At 39.3% G+C, this 18960-nt stretch overlaps 1 protein-coding gene, 1 non-coding gene and 1 pseudogene across 3 annotated transcripts; 1 reads left to right on the top strand and 2 right to left on the bottom strand.

Moving 5' to 3' along the window:
* Positions 1-26: 26 nt before the first annotated feature.
* Positions 27-17832, top strand: Tdp2 (tyrosyl-DNA phosphodiesterase 2). Of its 2 annotated transcripts, XM_076859264.2 has the most exons (7): positions 28-268; positions 345-430; positions 6364-6537; positions 7283-7374; positions 10436-10554; positions 11883-12053; positions 16523-17832. In XM_076859264.2, exons 1-7 carry the CDS (start codon positions 116-118, stop codon positions 16802-16804), a joined length of 1077 nt encoding a protein of 358 aa, XP_076715379.1. In that variant the 5' UTR covers positions 28-115; the 3' UTR covers positions 16805-17832. The 2 variants fall into 2 exon arrangements, with proteins under 2 accessions (XP_076715380.1, XP_076715379.1); XM_076859265.2 differs by lacking the exon at positions 11883-12053 and having other exon boundaries at positions 27-268.
* Trnag-ucc (transfer RNA glycine (anticodon UCC)) lies at positions 12471-12542 on the bottom strand. Its single transcript has one exon. It is a non-coding gene; the product is annotated as a tRNA-Gly (tRNA).
* LOC143400958 (ubiquitin-conjugating enzyme E2 D3 pseudogene) lies at positions 15612-16256 on the bottom strand (annotated as a pseudogene).
* Positions 17833-18960: the final 1128 nt, after the last annotated feature.

Here is an 18960-nt window from a genome sequence, read left to right as displayed (position 1 = left end):
CACCACGCCGCGGGCCGCGGAGAGCCGAGCGCGTTTCCGGCCGGACTGCTGACTGGGAGCACCGGCGCGTCGGGCGCCTGCGCAGAGCGCGCACGGGCGACGGGCGGCGCGAGTGATGGAGCGGGTGGACAGCGTGGTGGCGGCGCCGGACGAGGGGGAACCCGAGGGGAAGAGGCGGCGGCTTCTGTGCGAGAACTTCGCCTCGGTGGCGCGCTGCGACGCCGGCGTGGCCCAGTGCTACCTGGCCGAGAACGACTGGGAGATGGAAGTACGCCTGGCCGCCTCCGCCCCGCGCCTCGCCGTGCCGCGGCGCCCCCGCTGCAGCCTGTGCCTTTGCCTTTCAGAGAGCGCTGAACTCCTACTTCGAGCCGCCGGTGGAGGAGAGCGCCGAGGAGGGCCGCCCCGGGGAGGCGTCGCCGCCCGCGGCCTGGTGAGCGGGCGGCGGGGGCGGGCGTCCCGAGCTACGTCCCTAGTTACTTATTTATTTACTTACTTACTTATTTTGGGGGGGTCTGGGAACTGAACGCGGGGGCACTCGACCGCTGAGCCACGTCCCAGCCCTGTGTCGTATTTTACCTAGAGGCAGGGTCTCCCCGAGTTGCTAAGCGGCTCGCCGTCGCTGAGGCTGGCTTTGAACTCGCCCTCCTCCTGCCTCCGCCGCCCGAGCCGCGGGGATGACGGGCCCGCGCCCGCGCCCGCTCCTGGATCCCTGTTCTGAGGCTGCTGCTGCCTGTTACCCGCTGTCCGCAAGCTCGGCTGACGGGCCTGCGCCACTGCGCCTGGCTCTGATGACGGTTTCGTCTGAATCGTACGAAATTTGAAAGGAATGAGGTTAGATTCTCTTTCAAAAAAATGGTAACTTGCCAGGTGTAGTGATGCACACCTGGAATCCCAGCAGCGCGGGCGGCCCAGGCAAGGATCGCCAGTTCAAAGCCAGCCTCAGCAACTTAGCCAGGCCCCGGGTCACACGAGCGCTCCTGGGTTCAAGCCCTGCTACTCTTCTCCCTCCGAAGAATGGTAACTTGAAGTCTCCTTGTTTTCTGTTTATTTGCTCTCTGCTGGCCAACCAGAACAGTAGGTTTTGGTGGTGGTTTTAATCCACACTCCTTTTATTTAAGTGACCTGTCCCCAGTTCCTGCTTTATTTTTCATAAAATAAAGCCCATTTGCCTTATAAGTTCCATTGTCACTCTGCCTATCATTCCAGGATGTTCATCTGCCACCCTCTTTTTCTTTTTACGGGAAGAATTCCAGACATCAAACTTTCATTTATTCCAGTGAACCATATTTGTTTTTCTTTATTACCTTTGCTTGAGACTTTCTCTTTCTCCTTCCTTCCTTCCTAATAGTTATCTTAGAGGACTCAGTTTAGGCATGATACCTGCTGAAAATTCCATGACCTTTCAAGTCTGGATAAGCTTCCCCTTTTAGGTACTTGTATATAGCATCTTGGGTGATCCTTGTCATAACTTGCTCCATACTCTTAACTGTGATTCAGTATTTTATATCTTTTACTCCACTACACGTTTGGTAAAGACATATCTGTTTTATTTATAATTGATTTCTCAAAACTATGACACAGTATTTGGCAGGTAATAGTCTCAGCTAGTGTGTGTTGAATTTGAATTATGAAGTTCTTCCCACTTTATGGATAGCCTGTACTGTTGGCTAGTCACAGTGCAGACTCTTTTCTGAGTCATTGTCTGTTATTTGTAACAGACTGATAAATCAAAACAAAGTAAGTGAACTCCTTGATATAGGTCCTCACAAAAAATGTACTGAGTTGAGTAGTGTGACGTTGGAGCTATTAGAAGTCCCCTACTCTAGAATGGTACCTTGGCAGGGGGGAAAAAGTTATAAGGCTGTAGTCTGTTGTCTCTTAAACCTCTGAGCAACTACTGAGAAGACTGTGACTTTAGTTTTCTCAGCTCTCATGAGGAAAATAGAGAAAGGTCAAGCTTCCGGGTGTTTCTAATGTGTAAATATTCATGTATCATGACCTGATTAGATTTTTGATGTTGGCTTTAGGAAGATTTTGTGACCAGAAAAATTGAAGCCGCTGCACAAGGGTTTTGATTATGTTAAAGCAGTGGGTAGAACCTTCAGTAAATTCCTAAGATATTAGCAAAAACAAACAACACTAAAGTGATTTAGCCTCTACATTAGAATCTATATTTAGTGTGTCTCAGGAGAGACAAGGAAATTTTTTCTTAAAACCAGGTGTGCTGTGTTAAATCTTAGCTACGGATTAAAATTACCTGGGGAGTTAAAAAAATTTTGTCCTGGGGCCCCACTCCATAGAGAGCTTAATTAGTGTGAAGTGGGGCCCATTTATTCCTTATCGACTTTTTAAAAATATTTTTTAGTTGTAGATGGACACAATATCTTTATTTTATTTTATTTATTTATGTGGTGCTGAGGATCGAACCCAGTGCCTCACACATGCGAGGCAAGTGCTCAACCACTGAGCCATAACCCCAGCCCCACCTTATCGACTTTTTTTTTTTTTTTTTTTTAAGCAGCTCTGGTGATTCTGATGTAGAGCCTGGCTCTTGCATGTTTCTGTTCACAGTGTTCTTACTCCTAACCAACAGCATGACACTGCCTGGGGATTTGTTAGACATGCCAAATCTCAGGTCCCCTCCCAAACCTGCTGAATCATAATCTGCATTTTGATAAGACCTCAGGTGATTTAAAGCTGAGGAACTCTGTTCTCAAACATGGAACCTAGGGCATCAGATAGACTAACGCATTTACTACTTAGAGAGGAAGTCAAGTTCAGTTCCTTACTATTTCTGTTCAACACTACTTTTGGAGTTAGTTTCTCTCTCCATTTTTCTGAGTGGAAGTTTTTATTGCAGTTCTTTAGGTACTTTTCCCACATTAAATATTGTGGATACTTATGGAACTTATTATGGATATTTATGCATAAATTACACATATGGTGTTGGATTACAGTGAAATAAGGAGAACTAATAGTGCAGTAAATAAGATCATAAATTCTGGAGCCAAAATGCAAAGATATAAATCCACCTGTGCCATTTAGTAACCGATAACCTTTCTCTTGAGGTGAGAAATAGTACCTACCTCATTGGGGTTGTTCTAAGTAAGGATTGAATGAGTTAATAGATATAAGACCCTTGGAATAGGCCTGGCACTTAGGAAGAGGTCAGTAAATGTCAGCTCTGATTAAGAACACTATTGTGATTTATTCATGACAGCACTCCGTGACAATCCCATCTATTGGGACTTTGGATTGTCTTCCATTGAGGAGAGTAGAAAGAGTGCTTACATTTTGTATGAAGTAGTTACAGGTGGTCATCTTTAAACTTTGAAAGGAAGATTGGGCACAGTGGTGCACACTTGTAATCCCAGCAACTTGAAATAGGATTCTAAGTTTGAGGACAGCTTCTACAATTTAGTGCAGGACCCTGACTCCAAAAAATAGAAAGGGGTGGGGATGTAACTCAGTGGTAGAGCACCCCTGGGTTCTGTGCTGATCAGATCCTCTAGTCACAGCAGTGAGAAAGCTGACTAAAACAATTATGATCAAGTATTTAATTTACCTTACATGCTATATGATGTAGTACTTTTACATGACTGACCGTACTGTTTGTTTATACCAGCATCACCCCCAAACACCCAAGTAATGTGATGTTAAATTTAAGATGGCTGGGGCTGGGGCTGTAGCTCAGTGGTAGAGCGCTTGCCTCGCATGCATGAGGCACTGGGTTCAATCCTCAGCACCACGTAAAAATGAATTTTAAAAAATACAGATATTTTGTCCATCTACAACTAAAAAAAAATTTAAAAATAAATTTGAGATGGCTACAAGGTAACTAAATGATAGGAATTTTTCAGCTCCATTATAATCTTATGGGATCACTGTCATATATGCAGCCCAGTTCAGTACTATACACATTTTAAAATATATAACTGGATGAAAAAATTGGACAAAAGTGAAGGGCTGATATCCCTGCCTTTTTTTTTTTTTTTTTTTTTTTTAATGCTTCCAATGAAAGAGGAAGCTGCTAACATTCTTGACAAAATACTAGAATCATTTAACTTTTTCTCTTTGGCAATAAGACTTTGAAAAAATATACAATAGTAAATAATTATTAAGGAATAAAGAGCTTTTGGGGAGGATAAAACTCAAAGGAAAGTTTTGCACTTACACATTTTTTTTTATGCTCTCAAATGTGATGTATAAAAAGACAACTTAAAAGATTTATAATTTGTTTCAAAATTGTCATTAAGTTCATCTGGCACCAGGATAGATGTTGGCGTCTAAACACAGTTTTTCACTAAAAGGAACAAAGGCCTCTTAGAAATGAGTGATTCCAGAGCAAAGGCAAGTTACGCTACTTATAAAGAAAAAGTGGTTTTTTCAGCTCACACTTTTGAAATCTGAAAGTCTGAACAACATGGCACAGGCTCTGGAGAGGGCCAGTTATGGCACATGGATGACAGGAGTACATGCAGGCGGACCAATCACATCTTGACACAGGAAGTCAGAGAGTGACTCGGTAGGCTCAGGGTTTTTTTTAAAGAACCCACTCTTGTGAGAACTTGCTCCCTGAATCCATTATTCCTTCTAAGGACAGGAATCCCACTGACCTAAGGACTTCCACAAGGGCCCACTCCTTAAAAATCCCAGTACTGCTGCCCCGGGGACCAAGCCTCAAACACATGAATATATGCTTAACAAACAACATCTAAGCCATAGCAGTCAGCATTAAGTTAATTAAAACTATAGATTTATTAAACTTATAGTTTACAAATACTTAGCAGTCGTCTTTTTTTTAATATTATTTTATTTATTTATATGTGGTGCTGAGGTTCGAACCCAGGGCCTCACATGCTAGGCGAGTGTTCTACCTCTGAGCCACACCTCAGTCCCTTAGCAGTCATCTTTAATGTTTTCTCTCTCCACTCATTTATTTGGGGCCTTAATGTGGGTGCAATAGAGTTTGGGTAGAACTATGGACTGGAGAACTTAAATATGGCCTCTCGTGGCAGTCTTAAGGTAGTCCGGCCTCTAAGGGGCAGCTCAAGGTTCCAAAAGGCCTGAGTGGAAGCTGCAGGGCTTATGACCAAGCCTCAGAAGTCCCAGCATATCCCTTCCACTGTACTGTCCTCTATTCGTCAAACAAGTCACTGAAGTCCAATTCAAGGGGAGGAATACTAGACTTCCCCACTCAACTAAGAAAATAGAAAAGGATTTGCAGTTGTTTTTTTAATCTAAAACAGTGAGCTCTTACTTTAAATGACATAATCCAAATAAATTTGGAACTCTTAAATTTCCTAGTCTAATTTGAGGCTCTGGTTGTTTTATGTGCATGTATGATGTGGGGGCCCCAACCCAGAACTTTGCACATGCTAGGCAAGCATGCTACCCCTGAGCTACATCACCAGCCCTCTTAAAAAATTATTTTAATGACACCTGAAGGATATTGAATTGGTTATAACTATGTAAGTGAGCAAACATTTGGATAACACAGAATCTATTTTTCCTCACTCATTTAACATTTAGTCTTCTATGAACAGATATTTTTAGGGCTTTCTTAAATTTCACTTACGGGTTAATCCCCACAACCTTGCCTCAGCAGGAGTAGCTTTAGAGATTTCTTCGTAGAAATGGAATGTATAAATGTAACAGTGGTCCACTTTATTCTTTGAATTAGCCCTTGCTACTCTGCCACTGTGACTTATTTTTAAAATGGACATGTTGTTTTCTCTTCCTCTTTGTGTGCTACTCCCTAATCTTGGAGGAAACAGGATTACCTTTCTTCCCCATCCTAGGCAGGGTTATCTGTCCTTGAGCACTCACCCACCACAGGAACAAAGTAATTCAGACTTTGGGGATGGTCCCAGAAATCTCAGAAATGACCCTCTCAAATTAACAAGTGAAATTCAAATCCAGTCAGAGCACTGGAATGTAGTCTTTGAATCACCTCTTTAAAACCCCCCTGTTCCCCCTGGTGGGCAGAATCACAGCCTCTGGGACCAGAGTCGCCTCTGCTGCTCTTTTGCTGGCAAAGCTAGAAAACTTCTTTTTTCTATAAATAAATAAAGGGGGACTACAGCTCAGTTGGTAGAGTGCTTGCCTTGTATGCACAAGGCCCTGGGTTCAATCCCCAGCACCACAAAATAAATGATAACATAATTAATTAATTATAGGCTGAGTACCCTTTATCTGAAATGCTTGGAACAAGAAGTGTTTCAGTCTGGGAGGACATTTTGGATTTTCTAATTAGGTATTTTTTTAGTCTGTATCTGCAAAATAAGGGCTACAAATACAAAAGAGTTTTTAATCAATATATAGATTATTTGCAAAGTTGTGTATTATTCTGATCTTTGCTAGTGTTGACCTAACCAGTGAAGAAACAACTGATTCCACTAGTTCAAAAATCAACCCATCTGAAAATACTCAGCAAGAAGATGGCAGCATGTTCTCTCTCATTACGTGGAATATTGATGGATTGGATCTAAACAGTCTGCAGGAGAGGGCTCGTGGGGTGTGTTCCTACTTAACTTTGTAAGTATCACTTTTGTTGATCATTTACTGTGACAATGTGTCTTATATAGCTCTGGAATGACAGCTCAGTGTTGTGGGCTTTAGAATTAGATTTAGGTTCACAGGAGAAACTTGTGAGGTGATTGCCTCCAAGAGTAACATCTTGAGGTGGGACAGATAGGAAATACCATTTTTGTTAGAAGCCTTCTAGAATTATTTTACACAGTAAACTTTGTGTGTAATTACTATAACTACTGTGAAATTAAAATTTAGAAGATCTGTTTTTACCCTGCACCTGTTTAGTGACTTGAACAAACCACTTAAGTTTTCTCTAGTTTAGTTTTCTCATTATTTTAAGAGAATCAACAGAGATAACATTGAAAGCATCTATTAAAGGGCAAGATCATTATAGGCTCTTAATATGGTGGTTTCTACTTTCAGTCATTCAGTGTGTTTTGGTGGTGGATTTTTGTTTTTATGGTGCTAGGGATTATATCCAGGGCCTCACACAAGCTGGGCAAGTGCTCTGACTCTGAGCTACATCCCTGGCCTTTGTTCTTTTTAATTTGATCATAATAGTGCTGAGTGTTAAGTAACATAAATCTTTCTCATTTTATCATGACTCAAAGGTCAGTATAAATGTTGGATATTAAGTGCCCTAGAGGGTAACAGTTTTACATTTCTTACACTGTGGAGTTTCTTTCATTGAGGTACTGAAAATGAATGGTATACCTAGTATTTACATTCAATTGATGTTTCTAACTAGGTACAGCCCAGATGTAATATTTCTACAGGAAGTTATTCCCCCATATTATAGCTATCTAAAGAAGAGAGCAAGGAGTTACGAAATTATTACAGGTAAAACTTTTCCTGTTATTTAATTTGTCTTTTTCTTTGAAAAACAGATGAAAGAGCTGAGCAGGGTGGCACATCTTTATAATCACTTATAATCTCAGCAATTTGGGAGACTGAGAGAGGAGGATTACAAATTTGAGGCCAGCCTCAGCATTTTAGCAAAGTCCTAAGCAACTTAGTGAGACCCTGTCTCAAAATTTAAAAATGAAAAGGGCTGGGGATGTGCCTTAGTGGTTAAGCACCCTGGGTTCAATCCCCAGTACCTCCCCCTGCCCACCTCCCCCACCCCCCCAAAAAAAATAGATTAAAGAGATAGAGCAAAGTTTAAGTTAACTTAATTGAGTATAGAGAAGAAAAAGCACAAATATAAGTTTCAGGGAAAAAAGGTACAAGATTACTAAAAGAATCATAGGAGAATATTACATAACGTTTAGGGTTAACAAATGTGAAAAAGTAGTTGAAATGTCTGATTTTTTTGAAAAATGTAATGTACTACAATTTGAAACACTGGCTGTGTTTTTGGTGGAATTCAGTTAAATTGTGTGTGCTGGGATATCACCAGGGCCTGTCTGTGCTGAACATGTGCTCTGCCACTTGAGCTGCCCCTTGAGCATAGTTATTAGTCATTTTAAGCGTGATAGTTACATTGTGGTTATGCTTTTTCAGAGTCTTTATTCTTTTTTTGTCCCCTTGTCTTTTTGCCCTGAATAATTTGATTTTTTAAAATTTTCCATTTATTTTGTTTTTGCTAAGTATGTTTGTCATAGCACTTGGCCATATCTCCTGGTTTTGATATTCAGTGTTTTCTGGGTTTTTTTTTTTGTTGTTGTTGTTGTTGTTGTTTTTAATTTTTGCTTTTACTTAGTATGCAGTATTTAATTTTAGTTTATTCTCGAATCCATGACTATAAAGGAAAAGAGTCTCTCAATCTCTGTTTGTTCCTCTTTGTGGGCTTCTTTTCAGCATGTTCTTGGGGGATTCTTTATGTCTCTCTTATTTTGGATTTCTTGTTTTCTGAATCTCATGCCTTGCTGTTCCTCAGTTTACTTCTTCATTTTTTGGGGGAGCAGATCCCTTGAATTACTTTTTAAGAAGTAGTACATTGAGTAGTGAAGTTTTTAAATCCTAGAATATTGAAAATGCCTTTGTTCTAGCCTCATATAGTTGGTTGATAATTTTAAATGGATGTAGATTTCTAGGTAGGAAAGTCATTTCCCCATGAATTTTGAAGATACTGCCTCAGTGTCTTCTAGTTTACAATGGAGGTGATGCAACTATCTTAACTTTTGGGATATATTTATTTTAATTTTATAGGCTTTCTGTTCTCTGAACAGTTCTCTTTCTTATATACTTTCTTTCTTTTTAGTTGTAAAAATAAACACTATACCTTTATTTTGTTTTTGTTTTTGTTTTTTATTGATTTTTTTATGTGGTGCCAAGGATCAAGCCCAGTGCCTCACACATGCTAGGCAAGTGCTCTACCGCTGAGCTACAGCCGCAGCCCCTTATGTACCTTCTTGATTAATGAATACTGCAGCTTATTTCTAAGAGCCATCTTTTTTCTTGTTGTTGGTTTTAGGTTTTAATCTGTGTGCCTTCACTTCCTTCTCATCTCTTTTGATCATCTATTTTTGTGTCAGTCATGTTACCTTAGACCTGACACTTAAATGTCGAGGAATCCTTGGCTCTTGATACAGTTAAATGCAAGGTACTAAAGAACCGATTGCAACTTAATATTTCTGGGCAAGTTTGGGTAGTACACCTCACCAGAGGTGAGGGAAGCATTCGTTCATTTTAGAGCCAGTTGCTTGTTGCGTTGAGGGAGATCCCCGATTGTCTGTGTGTCAGTGGGTAAAAGCCTTTAACCTGAAACCATTCAGTTGCTTTAAGAAAAAAATTCTTCTTAAGCCAGGATTGTGTGTAGCACATGCCTGTAGTTCCAGCTGAGGCAGGAGGATTGCTTAGGTCCAGGAATTCAAGATTAGGCTAGTCAACATAGCTGGACCTGAGACCTCCATCTCAAGAAAAACAAAATAAGAGGAATAAATTCCTTAGCTCTGTCTTCTGGGTGTGGGTGGTGTGCTTGTATTGCCTTCTTGCTAGTAGGAGGTCAGTGGGAGGGAGCAGCTGAGGCACCCTCTCTTGAATAGGCACACCTTCACTTTATCCTTGTTTCTAGTCCACACCTCACTCATTCTCCTCTCACCCCTCCCGTAACAGCTGGTGATCTCTAGTCTCCTATTAGTGTGGGGACCACTGGCTGCCCAGAGCTGTAGAAGACCTTTGGGATGTGTTTAGCCCCATAGTCAGTCCTTCTCCTGGCCTCCTGGCCTGAGCTCAGCACCTGTCTTCTGTAGTAGCCTTATGGTCCAGTCCTGTTTCTACACTTTGGTGGAACAAGCCTGCTTGCTTCTCCTTGGTGGTCCTCTATCTGCACTCAACTGGTTCCCCACTGTGCTGATAAACCATTTACCACTTGTTTCCGTGCTTTCTCTTTTCTGTTGTTGGAAACTTTAATTTGCTGTGCTTCTCTTCTTATTCTCTTTCCTTCTGACAGGTTTATATTTTTCTAAATTTTTTTATTCCTTTCTATAACAATTTTTCTTCTAGCATGAGATGTAAATACATATAGTATGATATGTAAATTCATCTAGATTTGCCTTAGTTTAAGTCTCATCTACTCTATACCAGAAATTTCTCAAATTTTCTCATATGATATTGGCATCAAGTTAACTACCTGTTGTGCATTGTGCATTTCTTTCTTTCTCTTCTTTTTTTTTAAAAATTTTTTGCTAGGGATTGAACTCAGGGCCTTGCACGTGGTAAACAAATACTCTACCACTGAACTACACACCCCCATCTCTGTTTAATTTTTATTTTTTTTATATCTTCCATGCTTCTGATTAAACTTTGGGATGGGACAGGTAAACATAGGCTTGATTGGCTGTGAGCTATTTTGAAGAAGTTTAAAGATTTAGATCCATTTAAATATGTTACCTTTTGTTATAAAATCTTCAGTAAAGAAACTTGTGATAAACTGAATTTTCCCCTCACACATTTGAAGGTCATGAAGAGGGATATTTCACAGCTATAATGTTGAAGAAATCAAGAGTGAAATTAAAAAGCCAAGAGATTATTCCTTTTCCAAGTACCAAAATGATGAGGAACCTTTTGTGTGTTCATGTAAGTCATTTAAATTTGAGTTTTTTGGGGGGTTTTTTTAAGAATTTTTAAAAGCGATCCCATGATGTTGTCTATTTTTAGAAAACATTTTTTAAACCACTACAGAAAAATTTGCTCCTTATTTAAAAACTTTGTTGAATTATAGATAGGCATGTAAAAATAGAATTCTTAACCTGTTAGATGTTTTCCTAAAAATATTTGAGAGTTTTCTAACATTGTACATTTACTTCCTAAAAAATGTTTATACTCAATGTAATTCTATTTGACTCTGTTGTTGTCTGTGAGGCTTATAAAAGTGAATCAAATAGGTCTTGCTTTTATACAGTTGATAGATTAGTGAGGGAGAGATTGTGTATATAGTAAATAAAGAGGTGTAAGTGCTATTGTGTGTAAATTAAGAGAAAGGAGAAATGACTATTAGCCTTATTGTACAGGTGGGGAAATCACCATGTACAGACACTTAGGAGTTACAAGAGGTGTTTGTGTACAGGTATGGACAAGCCTTCTCTGCATTTGGGTGCAGAGGCATGAAGTCAGTAGCGTACAGGAGGTTGACAAGTAGGCAGGGTCTAGATTATAGAAGGGCATGAATCCTATATTAAAGAATATACTTGGTTCTGCAGACTTTAATATCAGATCCTATGTTGTTAATATCTTAAATGCAAAAGGTAAATGGTTCTCAGTCAATTAAGTGACTTTTTATTTATTTTTCAGTACTAGGGATCAAACCAGGAGTGCTGTATCGTTACGCTATATCCTCAGCACACATACACACACACACACACACACACACACACACACACACACACACCCTTCTCCCTGCTGCCCCTAATTTTGAGACAGGGTCTGTCTAAGTTTCCCAGGCTGGCCTTGAATTTGTGATCCTCCTGCCTTAGCCTCCTAAATTACTGGAATTATATAGGTGTGCACCACTACACCCAGCTTGAGTGTCATTTTTTGAGTACCTGTGTGCCAGGTCCTAAATAATATAACAATAAATAAGAACCATTTGTGCTTGAAAATAATTTATGGCTTTGGAGAGAAATTTCTGTCTTAATTTAGTCTGGAGGCTTTAACAGAAGCCTGTGCAGTGTGCAGTAGGCATCTAGAGGAGAGAACTAATAATGATAGCCTGGAGACCCTGGGGAAGTGCAGGTAGCATGTGCTTGCTAAACAGCCTTCTTGGTGCCAGGGTTAGTATAGTACACTTCTTCCATCAAGAGAAATAGTAAAATATTTACCAGTTGATTGAATAGTGTGCAATTTTGTTACCATTGTCCAGCATTAGTGATCATTGGTCATTTTAATAATCATGCATCTTGTTGCAGGTGAGTTTGTCTGAAAATGACCTTTACCTTATGACTTCCCATTTGGAGAGCACCAGAGGACATGCCAAGGAACGAATGAGTCAGTTACAAATGGTATTAAAGAAAATGCAAGAGGCTCCAGAGTCAGCCACGGTTATATTTGCAGGAGATACAAACTTACGGGATCAGGAAGTGAGTAACCAGTCAGTCCAGTGTCTGTGAAGAAATTATTGCTATGGAAGCTAATTTAGGTTCCTTTGATCAAAGCCATTGAAACTAGGACCTTTGATCACTCAAAGTGTATACATAACCTTGTAAATGCAAGGCAGAAAATACTTTTTTTAGCCTTTGCTGAATATATACATACCTAGGGGTAGGAGAGACTCTTATTAGTGAAAACAAATGTAGCATGTGAAATAGATAACATGAAACAAATATATATGTGGGATTTAATAAGAGGCATATAGAGAAAATAATGTTTAGAGGAATTTAGAAAAGGTTAAGTTTATTTGCATCATTCCTACTTGTGAGGTGAAAAGAACTGAAAAGTTTGACTATATTACTTAACCCTCTGTCTTCTGAAATTCTTTTTTATTTTATTTATGTATCCAGTGGTGCTGGGAATTGAACCCAGGGCCTCACACATGGAAGGCAAGTGCTCTACCACTGAGCTACATCCCCATTCCCCCCCAATTTTGTCAAGTTTTATTCTGTATACTTAGAAATTTGAGATTTTAAAACCATGAAAGATATTCAGTCACACTAATAATTAACAAAATGTAATGATATATTTTTAGACAAAAATCTTTATATTGATATGTCATAATAATTATCAATATATTTACTCCCTTTTCTTGCCGTCACTGTGTCCAAGTTTCTGTCCCCTCAGTTTAGTTGAGATACGTAGGGATTTTTTAGGACCTCAAAAAATTAAATGTCGAATTATTATATGATCTCCGGGGCTGGGGTTGTGGCTCAGTGATAGAGCACTTGCCTTGCACATGTGAGGCACTGGGGTCAATCCTCAGCATCTCATATAAATAAATAAAGGTATTGTGTCCATCTACAACTAAAAAATAAAAACTTAAACAACAACAACAAAAAGAATTATTATCTGATCTAGAATTCTGCTTCTAGATATTCACCTAGAAGAAGTGAAAGGTAAGGATTTATACAGATATTTGTATGCCCTTGTTCACAGCAGTGTTATTCACAATCCCTAAAAGGTACAAGCAGGGCTGGGGTTGTGGCTTAGTAGTAGAGCGCTCGCCCAGCACAGGCAAGGCCCTGGGTTCATTCCCCAGCACCACATAAAGATAAATAATAAAGATGTTGTGTCCACCTACAACTAAAAAATAAATACTAAAAAAAAAAAAAAAAAGTACAAGCAACCCAAGTGTAATTGTATGTAATATATACATACAGTGTAATATTATTGAGGCTTAAAAAGGAAGGAAAATTTAGCTAATGGTGGTGGTGCACACTTGTAATCTCAGTGACTCAGGAGGCTGAGGCAGGAGGTTGCAAATTCAAGGCCAGCCTTGGCAACTTGGCAAGATCCTATCTCAGAAAAGGATAGGGGTGCTCCAGATATAACTCGGTGGTAGCTCAGATTCAATTCCCAGTGCCACAAAAAAAAAAAAAAAAAAAGTTTGACACATGCCACACGCTAATAAATCTTAAATTATTCTAACTGAATGAAGCAGTTCACGCAATTCAAAATATTATGCTATTTCTCTTACATGAAAAACAGTAGAATGACAACTGCCAAGGACTGGGAGGACACAGAAGTTATGAATTAGTGTTATTAATGGATATAAAGTTTCATACAGAGGAGAGGGTCTAGAGATGGATGGTGGTGATGGTTGCACAACAATGTGAATATACTTAATCTCAAAGAATCCTGTTCTTAAAAATGGCTATAGAGTGATAAACTTTGTGTAGTACAGATTTTACTATAAACAGATACAACTTTATTTTGTGTTTGTTTATTTGGTGCTGGGAATTGAACCCAGGGCCTCAAACATGCAAACATATACTCTATTACTGAGCTATGCCCAGGCCACAAAAAATTTTTAAATCCTGGATTTGAATGGGAGAAAGCTCAATTTTGTTAGTACGCTTAAAATATAAATGCTCTATGTCTAAATTTGTAGTGTAGTAGTTTTTTTCTTCTTCTCATGTAAGTTCAGTTTTCAAAAACTAACAGCAATAACTGAAGCCTTAGTATTCAGCCTTCTGTGTTTTATCTGACACCCAGAATTAGTATTCATGGCAGAAGAGAAGGGACAAATTTTGAACCTCTATAGCTCTCTCAATATTTATAAATTACCTATGTGTTACCCTGTAGCATTATGCTTCTTTTTTTTTTCCAATAGCATTGACTTTTATTCGTTCATGTTAAGTCACCTGAAATGATATTTGTTGCATTTAAATGCTCATTAATGTAAATGGCTGAACAAATTCATTTCAATGGATACTCAATATCCCACAGTTAAGTCACTTCAACACAGCCTCATGACAACTCCCACACCAAAACAGTACTTTATTTTGTAAATTTTGACCCATTATTACTCCCATGTTTAGTTTTTTTTTTTTTTTTTTTAAGCTGTCAAGTGTACACGGTGAAGAGAAATTTGTTAAGATTGGTGATGCACCTGGAAAATAAATTTCTTAAACTCCATATACACATTTCAAAACTGCTGGGTCCCAAGTCCATTTATGAACTCCAGGGCTGCCAGTATCATGTGCAGCATATTAAAACTACACTATTTGAATAGCTTAATTCTGCATAAATCAGGTCAAGCAATGTGTCAACCTGTAACAGACTGTGGACTTTAACTGAACATGGCAAAATATTCACTCTTTTGAACTTTACATCATCATTTGATGTCAAACAATGAAACAAACCCCAACACTATATACAAAAACAGCTTTGAATTTACAAAAGATTTTTTCCCATACTGATTGATCCAGGCAGCTAACTCATTGGTTTATGCAACTTTATTGAAGAAAAATAAATCAATTACTAGCAGAGCTATTAGTTGATCACTCATCCATTGACAACTTGCATCATTTATTCAGTGCTATATTAAACAGTGTATTGGAAGATAGATTAACTAATAGCTCCAAGCCTCCTAACAATTTAAATGAAAATTACAAAATGTTTTGAGACCCTATTTTGGAATACAAAGGGTGTTTGACTTCCAGTTTCCATTCTCTGTAGAACAAGAACAGGTCATTCCTTTATTGACTTGCATAAAATACATCACATTTTCTGTTCTGCTGATGCTATAAATTCAATACCAATTCTCCAGCCACATCAGTTATGAGCATAAAGTATAACATGTAACCTCAAATCTCTAACAGTGGAAGGTTTAAACAAAATGGATGCTGCTAGAATAATGCTGCTTCCTTTGATGTGACAACTGAGCATCCATCTCCCTCCCCTCAGATGATTTCTTCAGCATGTTAGAGCAGTGAGGAATGGTTTAGTCTCATAACCAAGTTAGAGTGAAGACTTTGGCCACATAATACACATGCTCCATTTTTTAAAAAAATTCTGAATCTTGGGCAACTGTTCTCTCGTAACTACTTTACAGTTTCTAAAAACAGTTATTGTCCAAAGCTGGAAGAACTTAAGTCTTCTCAGATGAGCATGTGAATGAATGGAGAGAGGTAAACAAAAAATAAAATTAAAAAAGATGAGGTCTGATAGGGGAGCAGCCGGATAAGAAAAATCAAAAAAGGAACAGTAATTTAAAGTTTATTCCAGCTATAATGCAGGTTATTCTGACTTTAAGGTAGCATCACATGGCATACTTCTGAGTCCATTCCCGAGATATTCTATTGTACTTATCTCTGTCTGTTTTATAGATCCGTGCAATCTCTGGCACTAAAGGGTCATCTGGGTTTGGATCACATAGCAGTGAACAAATGGATAAAAGAACTTTAGAAATAGTTAAAGCAGGAGACCATTGTGATCTTAGAATATCAAGGCAAATGCTGCCATTACTGTTAATATTTGGATGATAAATTCTTGTTGTAAATGCAACCTTAGGTGGTTTGAAGGGGTAGTCTGTAGGAAAATGAATTGTCAAAAAGAATACACCACCTTGATATGGGCTGTCATTAGGTCCCATAATTGTGGCTTGCCAATGAAACATATCATCCCCAACTGGACCTGCAGAACATTGTGCTGGAGGGTCACGGGCCAAATCACTAAGTTCCTTATTAATCCGTTTCATCGCCATAGTCTGTGCTTTTCGTCTGGCTCCTCACTATCTCGGTGTGTGCTCAAAGGTCCGGCCAAAACTCTTGATTATCCGGGCGGCGGGGAAGGATTGTCTCTTCTCTCACACCGGCTGTGCCAGACACAGGCGCAGAGGGGCCGGGGCCTCCTCCCCGCGCAGCAGCTGGTGCCTCTCCGGCCCTACGGGGCTCACGCGCACGACACAGCCAGAAGATGTCCGCACTGACGTAACTGAGCATTATGCTTCTTATTATGTTTCTAGTTATATCACATTAAGCATTAACAAATCATTTTTGGCATTCTGGTTTAAAATGTTACACATAGATATGATAATAGCAAACACTTTTTTAAATAAAAAAAAAAACAGTGTGAATCATCATCCTTTTTTTTTTCTTCTTCTTCTTTTCAGGTCACTAAATGTGGTGGGTTACCTGACAACATCTTGGATGTGTGGGAGTTTTTGGGCAAACCTAAGCATTGCCAGTACACTTGGGACACACAGATGAACTCCAATCTTGGAATATCTGCCGCTTGTAAGCTTCGTTTTGATCGGATATTTTTCAGAGCAGCAGCAGAAGAGGGCCACATTATTCCCCGAAGTTTGGACCTCCTTGGGTTGGAGAAACTGGACTGTGGTAGATTTCCTAGTGATCACTGGGGTCTTCTGTGCAACTTAGATGTGATATTGTGAAATGTTTTCACATGTGAGTTTAAATGTTTTGAGTAGACTTCTGAACTTTTGGCAGGTATCGTTTCTACCTATCTGGAAAGGTAGGTTTTATATAGAGGAATTAATATACTGGAAAATTGTTTCAGAAAAAAAAAGATTTTATAGATTATGTTCTCAGAATTCTGAGTTAAATATTAATGTCTGAGGCTGGGGATTGGTAGAGTGCTTGTCTTGCATGCATGAGGTCCTGGGTTCAATCCCTAGCACCACACACACACAAAATAAATAAATAAATAAATAAATAAATAAATAAATAAATAAATAAATAAATTTTTAAAAAAATAATAATAATGTATGTTTAATGTAAACATGCCTATGTTCAGAATGTGAGGTCATTTAGTGAAAGGGCATAAATTCTGTGGGAGCTCTGTCAGTGTTCATAGCTTCCAAATGGATTCCCACCAGGGGCCACCTTGTCTCGGGACTAACCTTTATAGTGTTTTTCAATCAGGCACCAAAATAGTAATAATTTTTAAAAGTCACCGAAAGAAAAAACAGATTGCTTAGTTCCTGGACCTGGATCTCTTATCATATTTCACAAGTTTAGATAATCTCAAAAGAAAAAGCCACACTCCTCTGTTGTTAGTGACAGGTGTCCTGCATCCAACTTAAATAGTACATAATTGGTAAGCTATAAATGAAGTCTTATGATTTAAAATTTCTTAACTTTTTCTGATTAATTGTGTAGGTATGTTGCTAACAAAGGCAAATTTAGTCTTGATAATGATTAAAATCAGATTTATAACAGTATGGATCCTTTTTCCTAAGAGAAAAATAAATACATAAAGAGAAATAACCTTTTGGTTTTGCTACTTATAAAGATAGAGCTATTTTACAATAAGTGAATTAAGAGTATTTTTTTTCTTTTTCTTTTTCTTTTTCTTTTTTTTAAGTTTAAAATGTGTTTTAAAGTTTGTCTGTGTGTGTATGTAGGGGGGTGACCCCAAGAGAAATGTACTGTAAATAAAGAATTTTGTGTTTATAGTTTACTATGTTTCTGTGTTCCCTATTTCTGGCTCCACTGCTGTTACTTCGACCTTTTATGAAAGAAAACAGCTTTCTATGTTTCCTCCCCCTCAAGGAATCATCAAGAATAATTTTCTTTCTTAGAACATAAAAATGCCGTGGGAAAAACTAGAATGAGAAGTTACAGGACCTTATTTTCGTCAGTTAACTGAAACACCTATTTGATTGATGTGATGTTCCCTTTGCAATGACTCTGAAAGGGAGTTTTACATGTTAATCACAAGTGAAAGTTGGTGTAGTATTTTAGTAGCATATATTATGAGGTTAATGGATCATTTCTGTGGGAAAAAAGAATGGATCTGGGATAAATTTCTTATTCACTTGATGAAATTAATTTAGAAGAATCCCAGCATATCACAACTTTTTTTTAAATGGTAAAATGTGCTGTGTGGTATATTAAAGGATGATCAGATTGTTTTAAAACTCTGCAAGTATCATCTCTTTTACACAACACACGAATCCGCGTGAAGTACCTGTTTGCTGCTCATTATGAACAAATCTAAAAAAGAAGCTGTAGTGAAGTGAATAGGAATAAGCAAATCACTCATGTTTAATCTTTTTAATTGAGACTGTATCTTGAAGGATAGCTGGTGGTAAATCGATGCATGCATCAATGTGTAGTAAATCAAACCATTAACTGTCCCATCTCTTAAGTTACTTTTATGTGGCGAGTATCATAGTTTCCATCCGCAGCCCGAAAGCTGCAAGTCGTCAGCGTGCAGCGTGACCCAGTGGGTCCCCAGAGGCTCGGCTGGAGAGGGGGGCAGTTCCCAGGCCCTTGACCCGGGTGCTGGGCCCCAGCCTCTGAAGGAACCTGGCCTCTGTTTTCAGGAAGGAGCCCTCATACCCAGGCCGCTGGGGCCGCGGTGGGGAGGGAAGGAGGCGGGAAGCGAGGGCCACTCTGCACCGCTGGGTCCCCTGTGCTATGGGATGCACCTCCTGGGCTGGGCTGGGACTCTGCTGCCGCGCAGGCGCGAGCGTCACCGTGGCAACCGCGAGGCAGCGGAGCCTGCATCCCCAGCTGGGGACCATGGCTCTGGGAGGCCTGCTGCCCAGCCGGGGAGCGAGCACCGCTTATCCCCGCTGGGAGG

Source organism: Callospermophilus lateralis, chromosome 6 (genome assembly GCF_048772815.1).
Source record: "Callospermophilus lateralis isolate mCalLat2 chromosome 6, mCalLat2.hap1, whole genome shotgun sequence".
Lineage (NCBI taxonomy): Eukaryota > Metazoa > Chordata > Mammalia > Rodentia > Sciuridae > Callospermophilus > Callospermophilus lateralis.
This window is presented reverse-complemented; position numbering and strand designations above follow the sequence as displayed.